Source organism: Scatophagus argus, chromosome 9 (genome assembly GCF_020382885.2).
Source record: "Scatophagus argus isolate fScaArg1 chromosome 9, fScaArg1.pri, whole genome shotgun sequence".
Lineage (NCBI taxonomy): Eukaryota > Metazoa > Chordata > Actinopteri > Scatophagidae > Scatophagus > Scatophagus argus.
This window is the reverse complement of record NC_058501.1, coordinates 7,409,555-7,433,091: the sequence shown is the minus strand read 5'-3', so window position 1 is coordinate 7,433,091 and position 23,537 is coordinate 7,409,555. Positions and strand designations below refer to the sequence as shown.

General features: G+C 39.3%; 1 protein-coding gene across 1 annotated transcript in view; it reads left to right on the top strand.

The window, feature by feature from the left end:
- Window positions 1-9,370: 9,370 nt before the first annotated feature.
- The window catches only part of LOC124064479 (zinc finger protein 236-like), a 52,324-nt gene continuing 38,157 nt past the window's right edge, over window positions 9,371-23,537 (top strand). The window contains exons 1-6 of the mRNA XM_046398978.1: window positions 9,371-9,499; window positions 11,191-11,330; window positions 15,501-15,665; window positions 15,788-15,966; window positions 16,855-16,985; window positions 18,210-18,382. Of these exons, the coding sequence (XP_046254934.1) occupies window positions 9,448-9,499; window positions 11,191-11,330; window positions 15,501-15,665; window positions 15,788-15,966; window positions 16,855-16,985; window positions 18,210-18,382 (840 nt within the window). The 5' untranslated portion in view covers window positions 9,371-9,447. The remainder of the gene's footprint in view (window positions 9,500-11,190; window positions 11,331-15,500; window positions 15,666-15,787; window positions 15,967-16,854; window positions 16,986-18,209; window positions 18,383-23,537) is intronic.

The window sequence follows — 23,537 nt, the reverse complement described above, 5'->3', positions numbered from 1 at the left end:
TATTGTGTGGTGGTGGTGGTGGTGGTGGTGTATGTGTGTGCTTGTACATTTGTGCGTGTGTGAGAGAGTGAAAGAGTATGTGTGTGTATGCACTGGAATGAGTGGGTGTGGTGTCAGGGGAGTTTTGGTAAGGGAACAGAAATGAATGAATAAACATATTTCACGTTTTATTTCACACAATTAGAATATGCATACATTTAAATACACTAGCAAAAGCAACAGCTTCATTGTTCTTACCCCCTTTAATCCTTTCTGATACAAATAATAGATACATTTCAAAAAAAACTCAGGAAGACAACATTACCATATTTTCCTTTTTCCATCTCCCATCCACCCCCATACTACAAAGATCTCTGCTTTATCTCCTGGTTAAATGACCACTGTGGAGGCACAAATACCAATTCAAACTCTATCTATATGCTGTGGGTAGACAGGGACACACAAAGCTCCCTCCCTGAAAACTCCTCTCTTTCTCTCCATGTCCCTCACAAAGCCTTGCATGCCTCTCATTTGTAAATCACTTAAAAGCATGACAAATGTGCATTGGAAGTTTCAGAGCGTCCCCCCCGGAAAGCGTTTGCAAGTCTCTCATTCACACCCCTTCTCCGATACACAACTGTATTGTACCAAGTAGACATATAGCTTGGCGTTAGATGCATGCTTGTTGGAATTGCTGTGGGCTTGAATATGTAGCAGAAATATTGAATGTAATGAAAAGGCAATTTGCAGTGTGCATCAGCGTTTGTTTTCTTTTCATTTTAAAAGGATGGTGGCAGGTCAGTGTGATGTGGCCGATTACATTCAGCATTTTCTAGCTCAACAGAAAGAAGTTTCATAGTTGTGAAATGATTGGAGAGCAGAGAGAATGCCAGACTGAAATCCAAAACAAAGGAGTCTTGTCCACAACACTAATCCCACAGGAGCGTTTCTGGTGTAGACTGGGAATTACTGAGTATTTCAATCATGTGATGGGCTATCAAGCTGGGGGTTACAGCATTTCCTTGTGTGTTTGGGTCTGAAAGTGTAAGCTGATGGGCACTGGGGAGGAATTTAAGTCGCCACAAAACAATTTTACAATAGGTTACGGATGAATCATGCTGTATTTCAGTGGGCAAACAGATCATCTCATTTAAACAAACATGGGCAAGCGAAAAGGAGGGGTACTACATTTATAGCACCGTTTTCAAAAAAATATGGGTCGCAACCCAATCCACCAGTGGGAAGATTGTGGGTCACAGAGGGGTCACTAATGAGAAAAGAATGTAACCAACATTAAGTAGATTATCTCTCACCACAGTCTCTCCTGAGGCAAATAAATGTAAGTGTTGAGTTTTTTTAAAGACACTTAGGTTTTAATTGTAAGTCTACTGTTAAAAAAAGTGAATTTCCCCAGTGCAGGACCAATAAAGGCCTATCTCTCTCTTAAAAACCAAGGTCATAACATCTCTAAAGGTCACTGATTAAATTGAAATGCCAGAATTTTATTAGAAGGTTCAGCACCACAGTTACCTCACTGTCTTCAGTAAATGTTCTCTTGTCAATATTCATGTTAACCGCATTCAGCTGTTAGCAGCAATAATACAAAGAAACTTAAACCATTTCTTTTGATTGCGACTGAAAGTTTATTTTTATATACGCCGGCGGCACAGTGGTGCAGTGGTTAGCGCTGTCACTTCACAGCAGGAGGGTAATGTGCTACATTTCAGAGAACCAGAGAAGATCAAGAATTGTTTAATATTTTACAAAAATAAATTCTTAAAACTTAATATTAATGTGTTTAGTAGAATTACTTTTCCTTACCCCAGTCATCTCACAAGCCCTCAGGTTCCTCTTGTGACCCTGCAGAGGGGTCCTTTGATGGGACATGAGAGACATGAGACTAAACTACCTGATACAAAAAGAATACAACTAGCTCTATCTCCACCACCTGAAACAGTGCTCATCCACTGACCTGTATCTGTCAAGATTAACAATCACATATCATAATATATGTATAACATATATACAACAGATAGCAGCTTTTTCTTTATATACTTTTGCATTTCACTGATGATACTTTACTCAAGTATTATTTCAAGGATTGGGAATACAAGACTGTTAGTTATGACAGAGTATTTTTTACATGAATGAACTGGTACGTTTACTTCGGTTTAGAATTTGAATATTTCACATTGATACTTGCTTGTGGTATATGTGTTGTAGGTTTTTTTCAGCATTTTCAACTGTTAAAACACTAACTGGTAGACAGGCTTTGCAAATGTAATTTGTAATATGTACCCAGTATCACAGACAGTATGACGAGCGAGTTGTCCAATGCGGAAAAACTCCTAAAAAGCTGAATTTGCCCTTTAAGGTTTTAGTAACATGTAGTCCTCTCATGTTCAAGCCTTCCGTTGTGACCTACAGTTTGCTGTCAGAGGTCTTTAAAGTGGCTCCACTCACAGGAAGTTATGGTCTACTGTCAAAGCTGATGTTGTAAATGCTTGACGTACTTGACATTGCCATCATCACTGTGGGTTTGCTGACCCATTTTAATATGTACGTACGGTATATACATATATACATAGATATAGATATAGATATAGATATAGATATAGATATAGATATAGACACATTTTGCTGGGTCACCTGTCTATGGTAATGCTGACACTGAATTTACAATCCTGTGAGATAAAAACAAAAATTGCTGGCTACCTAACAAACTGGCTGCCAAGCAATTGTTGCCATCCTAACATAGAAAAGCATAACAGAGTTGTGTATCATGTTGTACAGCTGCATTTACTACTGCATGAAACTCCCCAGGCACATGAGGTGTGCTTGCTATTCTCATGAGCCATAAAATACAGGAGGCAAGCCTGTGCTGTGGCTTTCACTTCACTTTAAAAAAAAAAAAATCTCTGTCTTAATGGGGTATCCAAGCACTCAGTGTTAATGGCTTACATGTAAAACAACTGAAATTCTATCTTGAGATCAGCTTGCAAACTGACAAGGAAATAGGAGACAGAGATAATTTGGTGAGATCTACAAACTGTTTGAAGAGAAGCAATACCTCTTATGCTATACATCTGACAATTTAAACCGATGCAGCTGTCGGATATTCACAATTCACCCATAAATATGCTGCAATGAAAAATTAATGAGGTGTACTTTGTCAAAGGATCAATTATTTATCTCTGCACAAGATTTCAACACCTCCATTAAGCGTCTTGTCCACTCCCTGCAGGACTGTTATCTATTCTACTTCAGCATCGTTCTCATAGTGAAAGGATTTCACAACACATCAAAGTTTCCAGCTCTTCTCTTCAGCTCCCTTTATTCCTGCCCCCCTCCCCACACACACACATCATACACATATGCACACCACCACCACTACCCTTGTGTCTTTGTATGAGACCCTTGCCTCATCCCCATTGTCATGTTAATTACCTGTTTGCTCTGTTTTGCAGGAGCCCACCATCCATCAAAGCGTCTCCCAGCTTTTCATCTCACGCAGTGCATCTCCACCTGTAATTAGGTTTGGGGCTAGAGAGAAGATGGATTTTGGTAGCACCCTGCAGAGGGAAAAGAAGGCAATAGGAAGTCTCCATGGCTGTTCTGGGACCAGCCTTTAATGATGTCTAATTGATCTGAGCTGTCATGGAGCCATGGCTTCATGTGGTAGGAAGCTGATTATCCTTATGTGTCATCCTCAGAGCACAAGCATTACCTAAGCACTCTGGCTTTTACATTCTTAAGGTGGATGCTAGCATGTGTGTGGATACAGGTGTGCCCATGTGTGTGTGTGTGTGTGTGTGTGTGTGTGTGTGTGTGTTTGTGTGCGTAGGCAAATGTAACTACAATTTTTATGTACTCTGCATCTGTGTGACTAAAAGGAGGGATCGTGTTTTCTGCTTCTGTCTATATGTGCACTGCTTTCGGGTTGCCACAAATCAGTATGCTCTATATTGCCGTGTGTACAAAGTGTGACTATGTGTGTATGCATGTTTGTAATTATAATGGCTGAGGAGAGGCTCTGCCACAGTCAGAATAATTTAACATCCAGATGTGCGCAAGCTTGAGGGAAATCGATACAGATGATGGCTCCCAAGCAGGTGATGATCATACTGTCATCATACAGCACGGATGGTGAGGGATTAATATTTAACAGTAATCTGGACTGAACAGATGGCCGTTGATAAAATTGCTGAGGAGTGTGAGGATGAATGAAGGCCACACATGAAGGAATACAATAAGGTGAGATAATAATTAGGAGAAGATGATGATAATATTGAGTGAGACCACAGAGACTCCATGACTACAGACAGAGAGAGACTGCTGCATCAGAGCCAAAGCAGTACATATTTAAATTCATTTATTTTAAAGACAATTTCCAGTGACTAACTGATTAATCAACCGATCATTGCCGCTTTAGTGGTTTCCCATACTTCAAATGCACCTACTGTACAGATGTCCACTAAGTATTTCCTTGTTCCCACATATTACTCTGTAACCTGCAGGCTGTAATCTAAAGCTTGTTACGGAAAATATTCAGTTACACTAGTGACTTAATCAGGTAGCTCTCATGTATTAAAAGCGTCCCTCCATGACAGCATGGAGCAGGATCCAATGTAAAAACGGCTGGTTGTGTTTACTTCCTCGTGTTATGTATTGTAGGGATGTCCATGCTGCTATGCTGACCTTCAGCATGAAATGAAAAGTGTCTGATGTCTCTGGTGTGTTTGGAGGGGCTTTCTCTCTTCTAAAGATGGACAGCCATGCATTATTGATTACAAAACACTCCTGCAATGCTATTTCATCTTTCAAGCACAGCTGACTGTGAATTGTTTTTGTTTTGTTGTTTTTTTTTTTTTTTTACAGATTTTGTTTGTGTTAATGTGTGCACCTTGTTGATTGGATGCTTTTTTTGTGCGTAAAGCTTTCTGTCTGTGCCCCCTCTGTCCCTCTCTCACCTCCTGTTCCCTGTAACACCCAGTGGGACAGTAGATATGCAGAAACAACTCCCTTATCTCCACATCCCTCTGCACAACACGCTGACAGAGAATTGCACAAGACAAAAGACAGAGGTAGGCAGAGACAAACCAAAGTGGAAACAATAGGAGGATGAAACACAATCTAATGGTTATAACACCCACTCTGTCACGTTTACAGTATATATTTGACTTTTTTTGTGAACTTTCTGTCACAGCACATATTAAAGCACACTTCTGTGCATATGTTGTACATTCACACATCTCCCCCTACATTTTATATGCTTGTAATTCTACCATGATTACCATGATTATTATTCTTGGATTTTTCTGTCTCGCTATGCTCTGCTTGTGCTACTTTCCACAACCTGCATGCTGTTAACGACATCTCATTGTAATTCTCATTAATCTACTGTCGCATTCTAGCACGTCAGTTACTGACTGGTAAATGTTAAATATTCATTTGCTCACTTCTTATTTACAATCTAAATTATTTTCCCTGTCTGTTGTTTTGTAGCTGCAGCATTTCATTTCATTCAACAATCGTTAAAGGTTCATGATGATTTATGTGTATTATGGCTTGATTTTTCAAAATAAAAGATGACAAATCATCCATGGTAAAAAGCATCTTTACTAAAGCAGGGACTCAGCAAACCAGAAAGTGTTGCTGAGCGTGGTCTTACCTCCTCAGTCCCCTGTTGAGGATGGTCACAGGGGAGGACGCCCATGGCGACCACGGCTGTCAGATGCTGTTTCCATGATGCCGAAGAATGATTGGATTCATGGATCCGGACGGTGCTTTCTGACAGTGCAGGGGGAGACTCTGCCACACCTGGGAGAAGAAACACTGGCAGGATGTGAAATGTTACTGTACAAGGTCATTCCAAGGGTCATTGTAAGACCTGTCACCCGTCTCCTCCATCATCAAGGAATTTACAGCCCGGGCCTCATGCTCCATATGGAGAAAATCATGTCTGAATTTATCCTTTGTTTGGAGTCTGACTTGGGCTTTGTCTGCCTCAGCATAAAGTGGTGTTGAATCTGCAGACAACAAGGAAAAATGTGGAAACAGCAACCATTCAGTCAGTGGATGTTCTGTTCTATCTGTGAATAGTCTGAAGTCATTAAATTGCAACTGAAGCATCTGATTACTAAGAAATCAAGGAATAAATCTTTAATTGCACAGGCGTTTTTCACTAGATGCCTCATTTGCAAAGTGCTGCAAACAAGCACCACATTTTCAAGTCTGACTCATGTCTAGCCTGGTCTGTGGAAAAGCCAGTGTCATTGATGTCAGTGTTGTTGGTGAGGCTTGTTAGCATGAATGACAAGACTAGAGATGTGACTTAACAACAGCAGCACACACTCTCACCACGTTTCTCCCCACGAGTTTAGCATGTCTCCTACAGCAGTGGGCTTGCTGACAATCCCACTCCCAGTGCCCATGACAATTTTAATGATTGATCGCTCCTCTCTTGACTGCGGTGAGAGGGAAGAGAGCAGACCACAGAGACAAAAAAAGGGTAGGGAGGAAAGAGGGGCGTGGACAATCCCACAAGGTCAGAGTGATGTCCAGTCCTTTGTTTTCAGTGGTGAGATCAGTGGCCTGTGCAGCCGCAAAGGGACAGGCAGAGTAACTGGCGGCCCGGCAGGAACAGATGTTCTTACACAATGAACATGCACTTGGTTGGTTGCTTATTCACTAAAAGTCAAGAGGCTGACTTCCCCTTTTTGGAAACAAAGAAAAACACAGCAAAGAGTCACGGCTTTCCACCTGTAGGCCTGTATCAGGGAAAAATGTTGCTGAGGCAATCAGGCTCGGATACAGTATGATTTACATTCTGCTAAAGATACATGCATATAACAGATGGGCATCTATTTCTGGGCATGATAATATATAAAAGTTGCACATAATCCTGGTGTGTGTTTGTGTGTATGTGGGATTGTTCAAGATTTTAAGCAGTCAAACAATCTTTTTATTCTTTTTAAAAACCAACAGGACTGGGTGGCACCATTTCCTTTGCTCAGACAATGTGATTATTATCTCTAATTCTTTTTTAAGTTTTATTGCAAACTGGAGGAGTACTGGAGGTTTTTTCCTTAACATTTCTCAATACTTTAAGTACTACACTATACTACATATGTAGTATGTACTAAATGTAACTAGAATATACAGAACATTTAACATGTAGTATCCATCGTGTTCTGAACTGAATACTCACCAAACAACTGACCAGTATCTTAAGCTGCAGAATAATTTGAAATGGAAAATTATTTTCCCAAAGTTGGTAAATTAATGACATTAACCTGCGGTTCAACAGATGGAACATGTTTCAACCAATGTCATTTCATGCTGATTAGCGAGGACTCCAACGCACATGGAGATACTGCACACCAGAGATCTGAAAAGCATAAAAGCTTAGAAGAGACACTTTGAACAGCAGATCAGGGCTGATTCTGACCCCTGTCCTAAAATAAAATCCCATGATTTTTCCATTTCCTTTTACTCTTCCTGTGTCAGGCTTGTTAATGTAAGGAGACAAATATTAACCCAAATCCCCCCAACTTTTTTGGTTTGAAGATATGCATCTAGCAACTACTCCTTAAATGTCCCGACCAGACAGAACCTATGGGATTTATTTATATTTGGTCACCAAGATAATAGAACCAATTAACCCACACAAATTAACTCACAATGTGTTTTTGTTTCACTCTGGACATTCATACTCACTTGTTCTTCCTTCCTGCTTGGCTCTGTATTCAGTGCTCCATGTATGGAGCGTCTATTTGTGTCAACTGAAAAAATAAATACTCTTGTCTTCCTGTCATTGTGCATGTATGAAAGAAATGTTATCAATGCAAGCACCAGCTTATAAACAGAGATGAGCATTTAAAATGAGACATGGATCTAGTTTTTAAAATTACCCAAGTCATCTTGCGTGTGAGACGTGTGTATGTCTTCCAGCTGCAATATTTTATCAGTTTTGAGTGTTAAGAAAGATATTCACCACACAGTTATGCCAATCAGCTGTGAGTTGTTAACACATTCAGGTTTGACTGAAACATGCAGTCTCTGCAGCAGACAAGATCAGTAGCACAGTCCTAAACAGAAATATCAGCTCAGCCAGTTTGTTGGCATCTCAAGAATTACTGGCCCATAAATGACCAAACCTATGCATAACTCACTGCCCCCCTCTGCTGGTCTTAATAAATAATAAAATAATTTTGCAGCATGCCTCATACTCTCTTGAAAAATCAATAATATTGTGAATGCTAGAAGAACATACAACACCACATGGTATTTTTCTGTCTGATATTCCTAAGGGGCCTAAACTATTTATTCAGTGATTTTGTAGTTACCATACAGTATTTATTGTATTTTTATTTTTTATTTCCTATTGAGATCAATAATAATACATTAATATCTCTGCGTGTACTTTATGTGTTGGTGGAAATCAATACTGAAGTTCATTATACCTTGTGATGTTTACTCTCCTATAGTACCAGCACAACCTTTCAATAATTCTCCTCTTGGGGCTTATATTATTGTGTGTTTATAATACTCAGGATAAATTACTGTTTCTCTGATTCAGTTAAAGCAAAAAGGTGAATAGAATTAATATAAATATTTTTCTTATAATTCCTGCCTGAAATTGTATTGTTTTGTTACGACATTAGGGTTACTAATAAATCACTTTTTCATCGTTTATTGAGTGCTTCTGTGTGTGTGTGTGTGTGCGTGTATGGTCTGGGCAGTGGAAGTAAGGAATTGTAAAGATAACTGAAAACAAGATCAATAGGATACCAGTAGGATCAAGCTATCCTTTATCAATATCTCACGTTTACATTTTATGAAGAGCTTACCTGATGATTGCTATTTTACTTAAACTTTCTCAGAAACAAAAAGCTTTTATTACTTTTGCACTTAAACATGATTTCCTTTTGACAGCTTTTTTACTGTTGTATACTTTTGATTAACCAGAAGTGAGCTATGGGCCCTTAATTCTCAAACATAAATGTATTTGGGAACATGCAGTGTAAATTTTGACATATGACAGAGAAGGTAACAATGCTGTAACCGCCTGCAGGACCCTATTATTTCTGTTATTAACGAGACATAGTGGTGCACATTGCCAAACAATTTGCTAGAAGTTATGTTAGGGTCCACCCCAAACCATGCAATATTATTTGAGGAAAATAAAAAAGAATAAAAACTGGTATTGAATGTATATTACAAAATATAAATATTCAATTTATAAATTATTCATAATTATGGTAATAATAATGATAGTAGCTCAATTTTCAGTCAGTTGTTGTTCTGTGTGTAAGTGAAGATGTGTGTACAATAAACCAGACAGTAGATGTCTCCCTACTCCGTGCAGCTGTGTGTCTTCATGGGTACGATGCCGTCTACAGATAACCGAGTCGCCATTTTGAAAAGCAAATCGTTCACAGCACACCCATCCTGAGTACTGGAACTATGCCGCGGGGCCGGCCTCGCAAACTGAGAGTTAAAAGCAACGACGAAACAGGTAACAAGTACCAAAATGCAACGAATAAAAAATACAGATTATGGGCTATCCAAATAACCTGTTAACATTTGGGCAAACATCTCTGTATCTTTTATAATAACACTTCAATGTAGTGTATATAGTCCCCGGATATAGTATTGCGGGTGGGCTTTGCTTTGTACGGCGAAGGAGTGATTGAGGCGGAATGATATTAATAACATCTCGGTGGCTCTTCTTATTGGCTTCCACTCTAAATTGGTGTCCGTGAGGGAAGAACCACGGCGTTGTGTAGTGTTAGTAAATGTATGGCTTTTACACTTAATCTTTGTTTGTTTGTAATTCGTCGTTAGCCTGTTGTTGCTAACTAGCACGCTTTGCTGTAGCTTCGAGGCTAACAAGCCAAAACGTTTGCCATTGTTATTTTTATCTTGCGAGGCTGTCCAGCTGCTGATGGGTTGATTGGTCAGTTCCGTGTGGCCGTAACGACACCAGCCGCCACATTCACCTCTTGACGTGATGGGGGAAAGTGTTGAAATGTGTTGTTTCAAAGCATTCCTTTTGCTAGCATTTTGGTGCCACCATCGGATTACAATATTGAGGTAACCTAGCTTAGTTACGATGGCACGTTAGCTGGACAATTTAACGACTATATTAACGTAGGATTTCGGTGTTGAATGCACAGTACTTGGCAAGGAAAACAAAACACTCTCACAAGCGTTCAATTGAAATTGTTCATCGGCTCAATATAATATAAAGTACCCACATACTGTCCTTACAATGCCCATGACTGCCAAGAAGGGCGTGTGGAACCCAACTGTTGAATGTCAAAAGTTACATCAAAATCACCAGAACGGGTTCACAGTCAAATGTGGGAAAAACAGTTTTTCTTAACATACCACATACATTTGCAAATAAGGTGATTTCAGATCTTAATTGTACATGCAAACCTACCATCTTGCACCCAGAAATTTCTAAGTGTTGATTGTAGACGACTGCTTTAGTAACGTAAAAGTTACGTTAAAGTTTCCATCCTGCTAGGAAAAACATTTGAGGCATATCGTTATACTTTTACAAGTATTTTAACAGGCAAATTTTAAAATGCTTGATATAGGCAAACTATAAAGAGGCGTGTTTCAGAACTATCACTGTCATTGTTATCCTTGCTTATTGTTATCTTTTCAGTATGACATGAGTGTAATTTATCACATGGACCAGTGCAACAGCTACTGGGGATAAGAGTAGTGTTAAAAAGCATTACAACAATACAACTGTGATAAAATGAAAAACCTATGTCAGAACAGATGTTCCTCCACATTCTTTGGGTGTATGTCTTTTAGTTTGTGGAAAAACTGACCTATTCCCCCTTATTGTCAAGCTCCCTTCAGAATCCCATATCCCCACTTTGGGAAAAACCGAATTCATCTGTGTGCCAAGCCGTTGTGTGTGTGTGTGCGTGTTTAGTATTATGCTCCCTAATCAACATCTACCACTACTTTAACATTTTGGTGAGAGGATGATCATAAATAGAAAATACGATTTGTTGTTTTAGATAGTTTTTTAAAACATGAAGCTGCTGGGTACAGCATCTCTGCATTCAAAGAAGAGGTGGTAGAAAGTGCACCTTATCATATCTACTTAAGCAGTTCTTTTCAGAATCAAGCCTCTTGAGCCGTATTGACAGACTGAAGTGTTTCTCTCTTGTGCTTGATCAGATGCGGATCCAAGTGACACTAAGGCAGAAAGTTTCAGTGATGGAGAGCTCAAGGACAAGAAATGCACGATATGCTCCCAGATCTTTACGACTGAGAGCCAGCTGCAGAAGCATCTCCGGGAACATGAGAGCAACGATAAGGTAAGTTCAGCAACTCAGTGTTTTTTAATCACAGTTTATCTGGAGTTGGAAGAGCATGCTGGCTCTCTGTCACTAGCACATGTATTTGAATTCTTCTCCCTCCTCTTCTTTTTCTACACATTGAAATTTTGAATCTGGTCAGTATAACTGCATCCAGGTGTTATTGGTCACTGGTGGCTGCCCAGTTGAATCACAGGAGCTCCAGGAGGACAACTGTTCTTTAAGCATTGCTCTCATAACGCTCTGACAAAATAATTATATTTTGGGCATACATGACATATATGATAGCTCAGTGGATTTTGGTTTTTTCACTTTCGGTTTTTGAAAAGGCTCCTATTTGATGTATCAAACAACTAGAAAGTTGAGGAATTCGCTTCTGTACAGTGCCAGGTCAGGCACCAGAGGGATGTGATGGGCATGTAAAGCATTTACTGCAGCCCTAGCTGTGAGGTACTCTACCTGTTGCAGATTACCTTCACAAGCACAACAAAAACTTTGTGAGAACTGGGGAAAGTTTGCACTGGACATTTTCACCGGAGTTTGGTGTAGGTGAAGAGCATAACTCGCCTGCTGCTGTGGATGTCCTAGTTGCAGGTTGGATTTGGGCCAAGCTGGTGGCTTACCAAAAACAGAGGAGGTGTCCTGGATTTTTTAGCTCCGATGCTTTGTCAGAATGGGGAAGTTTAAAGCTGCCTAAGATGCTGTTGGTTGTTTGGTGCCTACAGCTTCTGGAATTTGTTGTTCTCACTAGTTTGTTGACTTCCTTAATTTTTCTAATACACAACACTTCTCTGGTTATTTACTAATCCTTGTGCAAAATTGCATTAGAGGCACCAACCTTTGTGTCACTATATTTGTGTGTATTTTTATTAACAATGGAGATATAAATAAGTGCAGCCTCAGTTGAGTTGATTAAACTAACTGCTGCCAAATACAACCCAGATTCCAAAAAAAGTTTGGTCACTTTGTAAATCATCAATAACAACAGGGAGCAACAACTTGCTAAACACAGCTAAATTCAACTGATTACAGTAAAAAGGCAAGCTATTTATTGTTCAGACTCATAAACGTTATTATTTTTTTCTAAATATACACTTATTCTGAATTTGATGCTTGGAAAAAAAATCAAACAAGTTAGTACAGGCGCAACAAAAGCCTGGGAAAGTTGTGGACTGCTCAGAAAACACCGGTTTAGAATACTCCACAAGTAAACAGGGTCATTAGTACAACTGATGCTATCATATTTGGGAATGAACGAGGCATCCTTGAGAGGCTCAGTCGTTCGCAGTCACGGATGGAGCGAGGTTCACCACTGTGTGAAAAACTGCAGCATTTAGAAATATCATTTATCAACACATAGCTGCAAATAATATAGGGATTTCTCCATCCACAATCCGTAATATCATCAAAAGATGTGGAGAATCCAGAGGTATATCTGACCGTAACAGACAAAACTGAATTCAGCATTGAATTACCCATGACCTATGATTGCTGAAGCACACTGCTTTCAAAACTGACATGACTGTATAAAGAATATAACTACATGGGCTTGGGAACACTGTTGGTAAACACAGTTTGTCACTGTGTCTATAAATGCAAATTAAAACTCTACCAAGCGAAGTGAAAGGCATATATCAATAATATCCAGGAACGCAGCCAATGTCTTTGGGCCCTGATAAGCTGTGTTTCTGGATGTTGTTGATATATGGCTTTGAATAGATGGACTGACCCACAGTGAAAAAGTGTGCTGTGGTCTGACGAATACACATTTCAAAATGTTATTGGAAATCATGGACATTGTGTATTGTTTCAAGAAAAGGTCATGTATGTGTTAAACATGTTCCTGTATATTTACAAAAAAACATGAATGTTTATCGGGCTGAACTTAAAATATGTATCTTGAATATGGGTCAAAACATTGCTTTCTGTTTTTATTCACAATTTACACAGTGTCCCAACGTTTTTGCTCTCAGGTATCAACAAGCAATGTAGCGCACAAGCACAATGTGTTCTTTGCTCCTGAACTTTGAACAGTGGCAGTTATTGTCTTACTATGAAACAAACAAATGGATGACTTGCACGCTGCAGAGTTCTAGTATTCACTTATTCACTTGGACTGCAGAGTCATGGCTCTCTGGTGACTCAGCTGTTTTTGAAATATTTATTTGATAAGCTTATGTACAATAGGTGTGAGTGGCTGCTTTAGTCATAATACAGAAGAGTGGATTTAGTGTGAGTCATTCCGGGGAAATGATTACAGCTGCTGCTGTGGCGTTGCTGCTTTTTCTGTGCTGTGTTGTTGCAGAGCAGTTATAGCAGAACTATAGCTGAAATCGTGCTAAGAAGAATCAAAGTTACTCTGGCCAACCCCCCCACCTCCCCTGGCTGTGGTACCCAGTAACAGTCTTAAATAGCTCAGTAATAATTATAACCTCTCCTCGCTGATCTGAATCATAGAAGCACTTTCCTCTGCTGCAGTTTTCCCTTGGCCAACAACAGCAGATGAATTTCAACAACTGTATACATTTTGCTCAGAAATATGGATGCATGATAATAACTGCTTGCCAGGAAGATGCTTTAATTATGGACACAAAAATACGCTGTTGTCCATCTCTTCTCAGAAATGTTCATCTTCACAGTTAGCATGTACTGAGTTACCAGTTGAGTCATAGGACTCTGCTGTGTATTTTTGTCTGATTTAGGTGGTATACTTACTCTTCTAAGGAGCAACAAATGTTTAGGGTTCAAACCTTGAAGGTGTAGAACCCTATTGAGCTTGTGTCACTTTTTTATTTTATATATTATGTCGTCCTTATGCCACATCCCAAATTCAGTCAGCTGCAATGAGCTAGAAACATATCTTACTCAGCCCTGTAACTGGAAATGATGTGCAAGTGGTTCTCAATGAAATGAAATTAAATATGAGCCCAGTCGGCCAGGTGGTGGTGCTGAAATTAAGGCCCAGAAATGCAGTTTTGAAAAGGCCATGAAGTGGAGTGTTCTGTCTGTTAGTGCAAGTGTTCGTAGCCCATCACATATTTGCTCATAACTCAAGATGCCTCTGAACAATCCTGATTAAACTCACCCTAGACATCAAGCACTGTCTCATGCACGTTGTTGGTACTTTGACAGTGCAATTATTGAAATCCTGCAGGCTTTGAGATGAGTGTGATTAGTCTCACTCCTTCTTTTAAACAACTAGCCAAAGTCATTTAACTTGGCTTTGTGAAACCTGAAACTGGCCGTTTGGGCTGCTTCCTGCTGTAGAGTGCCTATGTGCACATTTGTCAGATTTCATTGTCATGTGTAAGTGTACCCTCTTTCCTTTATTCATCAGCTGCTTATAGCTAACACTCATATCTATACTCTCTTGCCTTTTTCAGATCCATGTACACCTGTGTTTTTCTATCTCTCCCACGCTCACATACACATAAGCACACACTTTGGTGTCCTCTGTTTATCGTCTCCTCTGCATGAACAGACTGTAATAGCACGTCATTTGCTGCTGCGCCTGGGATTTTTGGCCATTTCAGTTTCAAGGCCACTATCTTCACTTATTGTCTCCAGGCTGAAGAGCAGTAGCCTGAGGGTCTGCCACTCTGAATTCGGGTCAGTGGTGTTAGTGTTGCTCCTGGCCTTCACCACATTCACAAAGCACTCTGAAAATAAGACAGCCAGCTGCTCTAATAGCAACGGAATTTAAAATTTGGGCCGTTTCTACCTCTTGGGAAATCTTTTTTACATTGTTTGGTAATATTCTTTACTTATATATCACACAGTTTTTTTCTCTCTGTCTCATTTTGGTTCTCTCAGTCTTTAAAGCTAAGAGAGACCTACAAACAGAATACCCTCACATAAAACATTGTTTAAGATTAGCTGATAAATTCAGATATGTTTTAACACACCTGTTATTTGGAGGAACTTCATCCGTGATTCTAAAGAGCGCTTTTTATTTAGTAGGACAACAGAGAGTATGGAGAAACAGCTCTCCAGATTTACAGCAGATGTAGTTGTTTAAGTCAGTTAAAGCAGCGCCTCCATCAATCACTCTGTTTTCACCAAGAGTGAGAATTAAAAGCCAGAAGGACTGGATTGCAGAGGGGGACGTCAGAGCTCATTTACACTGGCAATATTGACTACCTTCTTTAACTTGTCCTCTTTCCTTTGCAGCCTCATCGATGTGACCATTGCCCACAGACATTTAATGTGGAGTTCAACCTCATACTCCACAAATCCACACACACAACCTCAGACTTCACCTGCCCGGTGTGCAATAAAAAGTTCTCCCGCATCGCCAGCCTTAAATCTCATATCATGCTGCATGAGAAGGAGGAGGTTAGTCCCGCCGACCAATCAAATATAAAACCATTGATTAGAATTTTTTTTACTGCTCATTGGGAAGAATTTAATTTTTCTATTTTGTCTCCTCAACGACCTTTGCTCTGCAAACCCTGCAGAATTTAATCTGTGCAGAGTGTGGAGATGAGTTTGTTCTTCAGAGCCAGCTCTCTCTGCACTTGGAGGAGCACCGTAAAGAATTGTCAGGCATCAAGGTCTACTCCTGCAAGACCTGCGACAAGGAATTCAAGACATCTGCACACCTCAAGGAGCACATGAAGAGTCACGTCAAGATGAGGTCAGGCACCATGCCTCATACAGATTTATTTTATTTGACCAAGTCAGGAGGAAGTTAAAAGGGATTCCAAGAGCTGTTAAAAGCAACCTTAGACCATCAACAGTCAACAGTTAGACCATCAAGACACTAACACTTTATATTTAAAAGCTATTCTCATACCTTTTGGGTTGTGAGCAGGTTTTGTTGCATTTTGATTTTACTCACGAACTGCGTGACCTCCATCAAAGTGTAATATCTGATATTTTTAAAAAGCTTTTACTGATAGCGTGAGGACATGGAGTCTGCCATGGCATTCAGTGAACAGCAAGTTCTTAATCAGGCAGGCAGTTTTTCATTAACGCAAATAAAGGCCTAAAACAGCTTATAAAAGGGCAGCAGAGCCCAGTGTTGCATACAGACTCTCTTTAGGCTAATACTAGTGAAAATTAAACAGTAAAACTAAATTCAAAAAAGAGCCTTGCAACAACAGTAGCAGCAAAACTGGGAAGGATTTCAGTATTTCATTAAATGCTTGAGCAACTGAAAACTGCACATCAGATGTGGTTTGAACTGGAAACCAAAAATACCTGACAAGGCTAACAGTATCCAAGGAGCTGACATGGACAGAAGCTATAGAGCCATTGTGTACAGATAAGGCATGTAATTTTATGTTGCAGCAAAACAAAAACAATTCAGTGTACAAAAAGCATAAAAATAGTATCAAAATAAGAGTGGTTCATTCTGAAAGCACTTTGTGCCTAGTGTGTCACTTTACATTGTCTTGCATTTTTTTCTTAATGCCTTTCATAAAGAACTTTGAATCGCCTTATTGAAAGGTGTTATACAAATCAACTTGCTTTGCCATGCCTTGAATCTATTTATATTTTTTTGTGTTTACTCTCTTCGCAGGCCACTCACCTCTAGTTCCAGAAACTACAAGAAAAACATTGACCGCAGTGGGTTTACAAACAGCTGCCATCACTGTGGAAAGGCTTTCAAAAAGCCCAGCCAGCTTGTTAGGCACATACGGATACACACGGGTGAGTGAAAAGCACAGAGAAGAGTATGACATGTTTATGTTAAATACAACTATTGTAGTGATGTTGACAGTGTTGTTTTGCAGCTTCTGCAAAACCTGAAGTGGATGTTTTCTGAGGTGTGGGTGGGCACTGGCATCATGTTGTACCATCTGGGTGCTTGGGGAGTTTTTTGTTTTGAATTTGTGTGGTTTTTTTTTCTAATGGTCCTTAAATTTAATTCTAGGTAGTATTATATTACTCACATTTTTCTTTCTTAATTGGACTTTCTCTGATTAAGTTTTTCTCCACAACATAAAACCACCAACTCAAGAGCAGTTTGCTACAATTACCCTCCACTTCCGAGGGACTTTACACCTCAGCTCAGTTCATCACTCAGGTGCAGAGACATTGTGTGGGTAGAATTTTGATATGCTGTTTAAATTCCAATATTGTTGTGGGGATGTGCACTTGCTTAGCTGGTCCGGGTTCAGGTAATGTAGCCAGCAGCTTCCACCCACATGTTGTTTACACATCATCCACATGTTAATTTGTTTGGTTGACTGGCTGGATGACTAATTGCGGATAGAGCCTCGAATCTGAAACAGCTCTTAAGCTGATGAGGTGAAGAGTTGCTTTGGGAAACAACAGACACACTCTGTGCTTTGCTCTCTCACTCTCTGTGACCTCACAGAAGAGTGGGTATAGAAGTTGAGTCATCCTTTTTCAGGCTCTCAAATAATACCGGAGATAGCCTTATGTTGGTGCCATGGTGACAAAATTGCACAGTCACACTGGCACAAAATTAGTTTTTTTTTGAATATGATTGATATTGCGGGATGAATTACTGTAGACCGACTTTGTCGAGCTGAGTATTTTAAGTCCTAAAGAAGGACACAACCAGTGTGTCATATGTTTTTTTGTCCTTATGTATTAAATTTCTATGAGATGTAATATGTGTAAACTGTTGAAAATGTTTCAGCTTGCAAAAATGCTTACAATAATTTACTCGCCTAATTACACAAAACTCAAAAGATCTTTTTATGAAATATATTAATATGATTAATAGTAGCAATAATATTAATCAAGGATATCCTCAGACCCCAGTATTTATCCCTAGCTTTCACTATTTTCATTCTATTTTGAAGTTATTGATATTTTATTAGATTCTAGAAATTGTAGTGTTTCCAGCAATTCAAATGGATTCAGTTTGACCTGTGTTTGACCTGACCTTGCACTTCCCTTCAGGTGAGAGACCCTACAAGTGCACACATTGCGGCAAGGCTTTCAACCAGAAGGTGGTGCTGCAGACTCACATGGCGAGACACACTGGAGAGAAACCTCATCTCTGCATGTTCTGCCCAGCTTCCTTCTCCCAGAAGGGCAATTTGCACTCCCATGTTCAGAGAGTTCATTCTGAGGTAAGAGCACAGTACTAAAGGATTGAAAGCAAATTATCCAGCTAAGAATATTTACTTCATTTAGTACTGTAGATGAACAATCTCTTTATGATGTGACACCACATCTTTGAACAAGGTGGAATAATTGAGATTATGGTGCTCATATGAGACTTGACTGATTGAAGAAAGTTTTTAATTCACACAAGTTCCTTACTGTGAAACTGTTGGCCCTCTCTGCAATTATATAGAGACAACGAGAGTGACCTCCCACACGGCAGTGAGAGTGGGTGCCCAAATTAAGTGAATACCACAAGTGATGACTGTCTCGAAATCACTTTTATTGAGCTTGCTTTAGCAGGCCTGTTTAATGAAATGTGACACTGCTTTGCCACAAATCATAACAGGATACACCACATCAGCACAAAGTATTTACCGACATATTGGCCTGAATATAACTTTGCTGCCGTGTTTGTAACACTGTGCTGTATTTGTCACCTGATATCTCAGTACAACCAAGAGCAAGAGGATAATGTGATTCGCAGTTAACTTGTTCATTAGTGACAGTATTGTATGTAGTAGAATAAACAGATGCAGTTTTATTTATTTATTTTTTCATTGACCTTCTCTTTGCATGCTTTCCGTGAGTGCTTGATCTGAAGCTGAATGCGATGCTAATATACAGCAGGAAAAACTGGCATGTAGAGCCTGAACATTTTCAAATCTAGCTTTGTGAATTAAGGGGTTATTTCTACCAAACCAGAACTGGTGATTGTTCACTGTTTATGTCAATGAAGTCTGGTGGCTTTAAGAAGAGTGATGTGATGGCTGTTTCTGATGAGGGTTATGTGTGGCTGAAATACCCATTTGTTATGGTCTGAGAAGCTGGTGCTCTAGTGTGCTGTCTACTAGCAATGAATGTTGTATATAGAAACCTCAGGATAAAATTGTTGTTGTTTACATGGTTATTAGCTCTGTGGCACTTAACTCACACAAAACACAAAATTTTGTAGACAGCAATTATCTTGTATTTCAGTTTAGTATAGAATAGCTAAGCGCAATGAGTGAATGCCCTCAGTAAAAGTGCTTTTAAATTGAAATGATTAATGACAGTCCAGTGTTTACTGTTTGCTTGCAAAGATGCTCCCTATCTTCATTAGCCAAGATGAGAACAGGAAACCAAAAACTAAGTGGCCTTTAGAGAGCCAAGCCTGATAATGGTTTCAATTTATGGACTCAACATACTGCTATAGAGAAAATATCAGGTACTCTAACTGGACTTATCACACAGTTTACCATGTCATGATAATTCAGTATCATCTCTTTTATTCCAGTTGTTGTCCAAGATATTTTGGTTTCTTTTTGTGCAATTCTCCCATTCACACACTAAATTATCCAGCCTCATGCTCACAGCTTGTTACGTTCACTGCTGCGGGAAACCTTGCCGTATTGTTTGTTGAAAATGGAATGAGGTGAGATTGCAGCTCTTTGTTCCTCATCTCTTTCTTCTTTTTTGTAAGCCCCTCACATCGGCCAATTTTAAAGAGCCCTACTGATTTATCCATCCTAATTTAGCCTGGGCTTGGGTCTCTGCAGCGGTGCTCTGCCACTGTGGTCACTTCCTCTAAGTGGCAAACTGTGGCTGAGAGGTCGAAAGAGCTGTTCACATGAAAGTTCTCCCCAGGTGCCCAAATGTCCATGTTTACAGGTAATGAATTCTCATGTGTGTAGGTGTCCTTTTTGTAGGGTTTGTTAATAAAGCTCATTAATGGGTAAAGTGATAGTGATGGGAGTAGCTCATAGTTGATTACTGCTTACAATAAAGCTACACTCTGGTCTGAGTAAACTGTCTGTGGGTCCTCCATCAGTGAATATACCACAATCCTCAGTGCTGTTGCATTTTGTTAAAAAGGTAACAGAGTCTTAAAGTAGAAAAGATGCTTTGTGCTTGCACACCAAGCTCCACAGCAATTTGGTTTTTAGGCTCTGACTTCTGAAAATTTGAGAAAAAAAATCTTAGTCACCGTGTCACAGTGGTTCATAGGTGTGTTTGAACATACAGTACCTATAAAAAGTATTCACCCCCTTGGAAGTTTATTGCTTTTATAAATGTTCATTGCTTTTAAAAATGGAATCATAGTCAATGTACCTTTTGACAAAAATGTGTATATAACTCTTTAATGTCAAAGTGATTACAGATTTATACAAAGTAATAATAATTAATTAAAAATATAAAACAAGTGATTGCATAAATATTCACTTTCTTTAAATTGACTGGCCTAATTCAGCAGAGATCCAGCCAGTTGGTGCTAGCAGTCTCGCAGTTAATGAAATGGAAATCATCTGAATGCGTTGAATGTGTCTGAAGTGATTGTAGTGTAAAGACACCTGTGTCTGAAAGGTCTGGTCACTAGTTAATCAGTATTCCTGTCTACAATTACACCATGAAAACAAAAGAACACTCAACAACTCAGAGGAAAAGTTATTGAAAAGTATAGCTGGGGATGGATACAAAAAATGTTCACATCACTGACCATCTCATGGAGTTCAGCTAAATCCATCAATTAAGAAATGGAAGGAATATGGTACATGTGTAAATCTGCCTAGAGCAGACCGTCTTCACAAACGGGCTGGTCATGCAAGAAGGAGGCTAGTGAGGGAGGCCACCAAGACACCTATGATTACTCAGAAGGAGTTAAAAGTTTCAGCAGCTGAGATGGGACTCTGCATACAACAGCTGTTGTGCGGGTTCTTCACCAGTCAAAGCTTTATGGGAGAAAAACCATTGTTTAAGATCTTGTTAAATCTCGACTAGAGTTTGCCCAAAGGCATGTTGGAGAATCCAAGGGCCATCAGACTGCAAGGAGAGACAACAAGGCGAATGTTCTGAAGTGGCCGAGTCAAAGCCCAGACCTCAATTCAATAAAGACTTTGTGGCAGGACTTCGAAAGGACTGTTCGCACCCGATCCCTATGCAACCTGACAGAGCTTGAGCAGTTTTGCAAAGAAGAATGGAGTAAAATTGCAGCATCCAAATGTGCAAGCCTGATTGTGGAGAAAAAAGGTGCAGCTACTAAATACCGACTTGAAGGGATGAATATGTATGCAGTCACTTATTGGCAGTTATGAATTTAATCGAGAGGTGATATGCATAATCTCCTCAAGAGAGGAGGAGGTCTGTGACACTACTTAATCCATGTCATCCAATCCTGTCCTTTCAAACTGTCCCAGGAGATTTAACAAGCATTCACATTTGGCCTCATATGACAATTCCAACAACTGTCATTTACACTTGGTCTCAGGTGCCCCAAGGACTTCTGTGATAGAACAGCCAGGAGTACTAACAAAGGTGGTATCAGAGACCTTGATGATGACCCTACAGAGGCTAAATCCCTGGGACTCCCCACCAGTCAGTTAGAACTAAAGGAGCCCCTTGGAGGAGAGGCAAAACTTTCTTAGGTTTTTACAACCCAATCTAGTTGACCTTGATTCAACCCTCCTTGAATAACCATGACCAGGATGACTGAGAATGTTAACCTTTAATACTGACTTTACATTATGCCTCTTGAAAAGAAGCACAGGAAATGAATTCAACTGTACAAACATATCGGCACCTCTTTCCTTGCTCTTTGTCTTTTGACCAAAATATATGTGAAAAAAAACTGAATGCCCCCCCCACCCATGCTCACATGATTGTGTATTCTATGCTAAAAGCCTGCGATGGTGCCAGTTGATTGAATTACTTCTGGAAAGCCAAACAGCAGGACCATTTGAATAATGCATCTAATTTTCACAAGTGTTCTTCAGCTTTCCTGTTCCTCGTGGAGTTTATCCTTATGATTGACTGACTTTATGAATAAATAATGGTCAGACGTTATTCGCAATAGATTACATGAACAGATGCATATTCAGGAGCCAGGGGAGTAAAATCTTCATGGTTAAATCCAATAAAGCAGTTGTGTGCAAACTTTTTCCCTTGGAGAGCCAAAACTGAAACTTGGTGGTTCACCACAGACAGCACCCATTGTATTGTATTGTTAAGATGCAAAATGGTACCTGCTTCCCATTGACTGACTTCCAGAATGTCACTCTGCCCACACTGTCCTCAGATTTTGAAAGATAAATTATTAGGGATTCTCTATATTTTAAAACATTTTTCCTCACACAAAATAAAGCAGAATGAATATTATTATAATTTTTCAAAAATTGTTTTCATTAGTAATATTTGGCAGGCCAAAGTGAACCTTATGCCCCATTTTGGGCAAGTTAAAGTGTTGGGTGATGTAGTGAGTGGGTATGTTCAGACAATAACACTGTCTGCATACAAAAAGGCATCTAAAATCTTTGGTCATTACACATTGTGGCAGTAAAGCTGGGAAAAAGTTTTTCACCTGTGAGCCAAAATCAGCTGCAGGATATGAGTAGAGAAACAGGTAAAAAAAAGCTGTTATTTTTTTATATTATGACAGGGTGGTATGTTTAAATCTGAATTTCTGTGAATTTATGGCATTTGAGTATAATAGCAGTCATAATTCACTAAGCCTCACATCTGTGCAGTTGTGTACAGTGTGCAGTTGTGTACAGTTGTGTATGTATGTATATCTTCAACTCTCATGCAAACAGTTTACTTTGTAAGATTTTTTAACTTCTTTTTTTATACTTCCAGTTTTCACCCTAAGTGAGCACACTTACGTCTCTAATTTTTAATCTGTTTCAAAAGCATTGTGTATTGTTTACATCATGGTATAAGCCATCAGGTAGTGATATTCACATTAGAGCTGTTCCTGACTCCTACATATACCATCAGCTGACTCCCTAAAAGATATAAGTACTCTTAATATGTACCTATTAATGAATGTACTCAGTCTTGTACAGTTCTTGAAGAACTTGCATTTGACTGAAAAGTTTTTTAAATAAGATCTAAGAATAAAAGGCAAATATACTCATAACTTTTATTTCTTAATAAAACAGAATGCACATCGATACAGCAGCCTTCAGGCCTAGGCCGCTGACAAGAGCAAACAGTTTAATTCATCTCTGGAATCCATTAATTATTACTAACTACATCATGATGCTTTCAGTACATTTGGTAGTTACCGGTTTCCGATAATCATCATACTTTTATTTCTGAAATAACAATATTTTCAGGAATGCTTAGTGCCTGGAGGGAAGCTTGAAC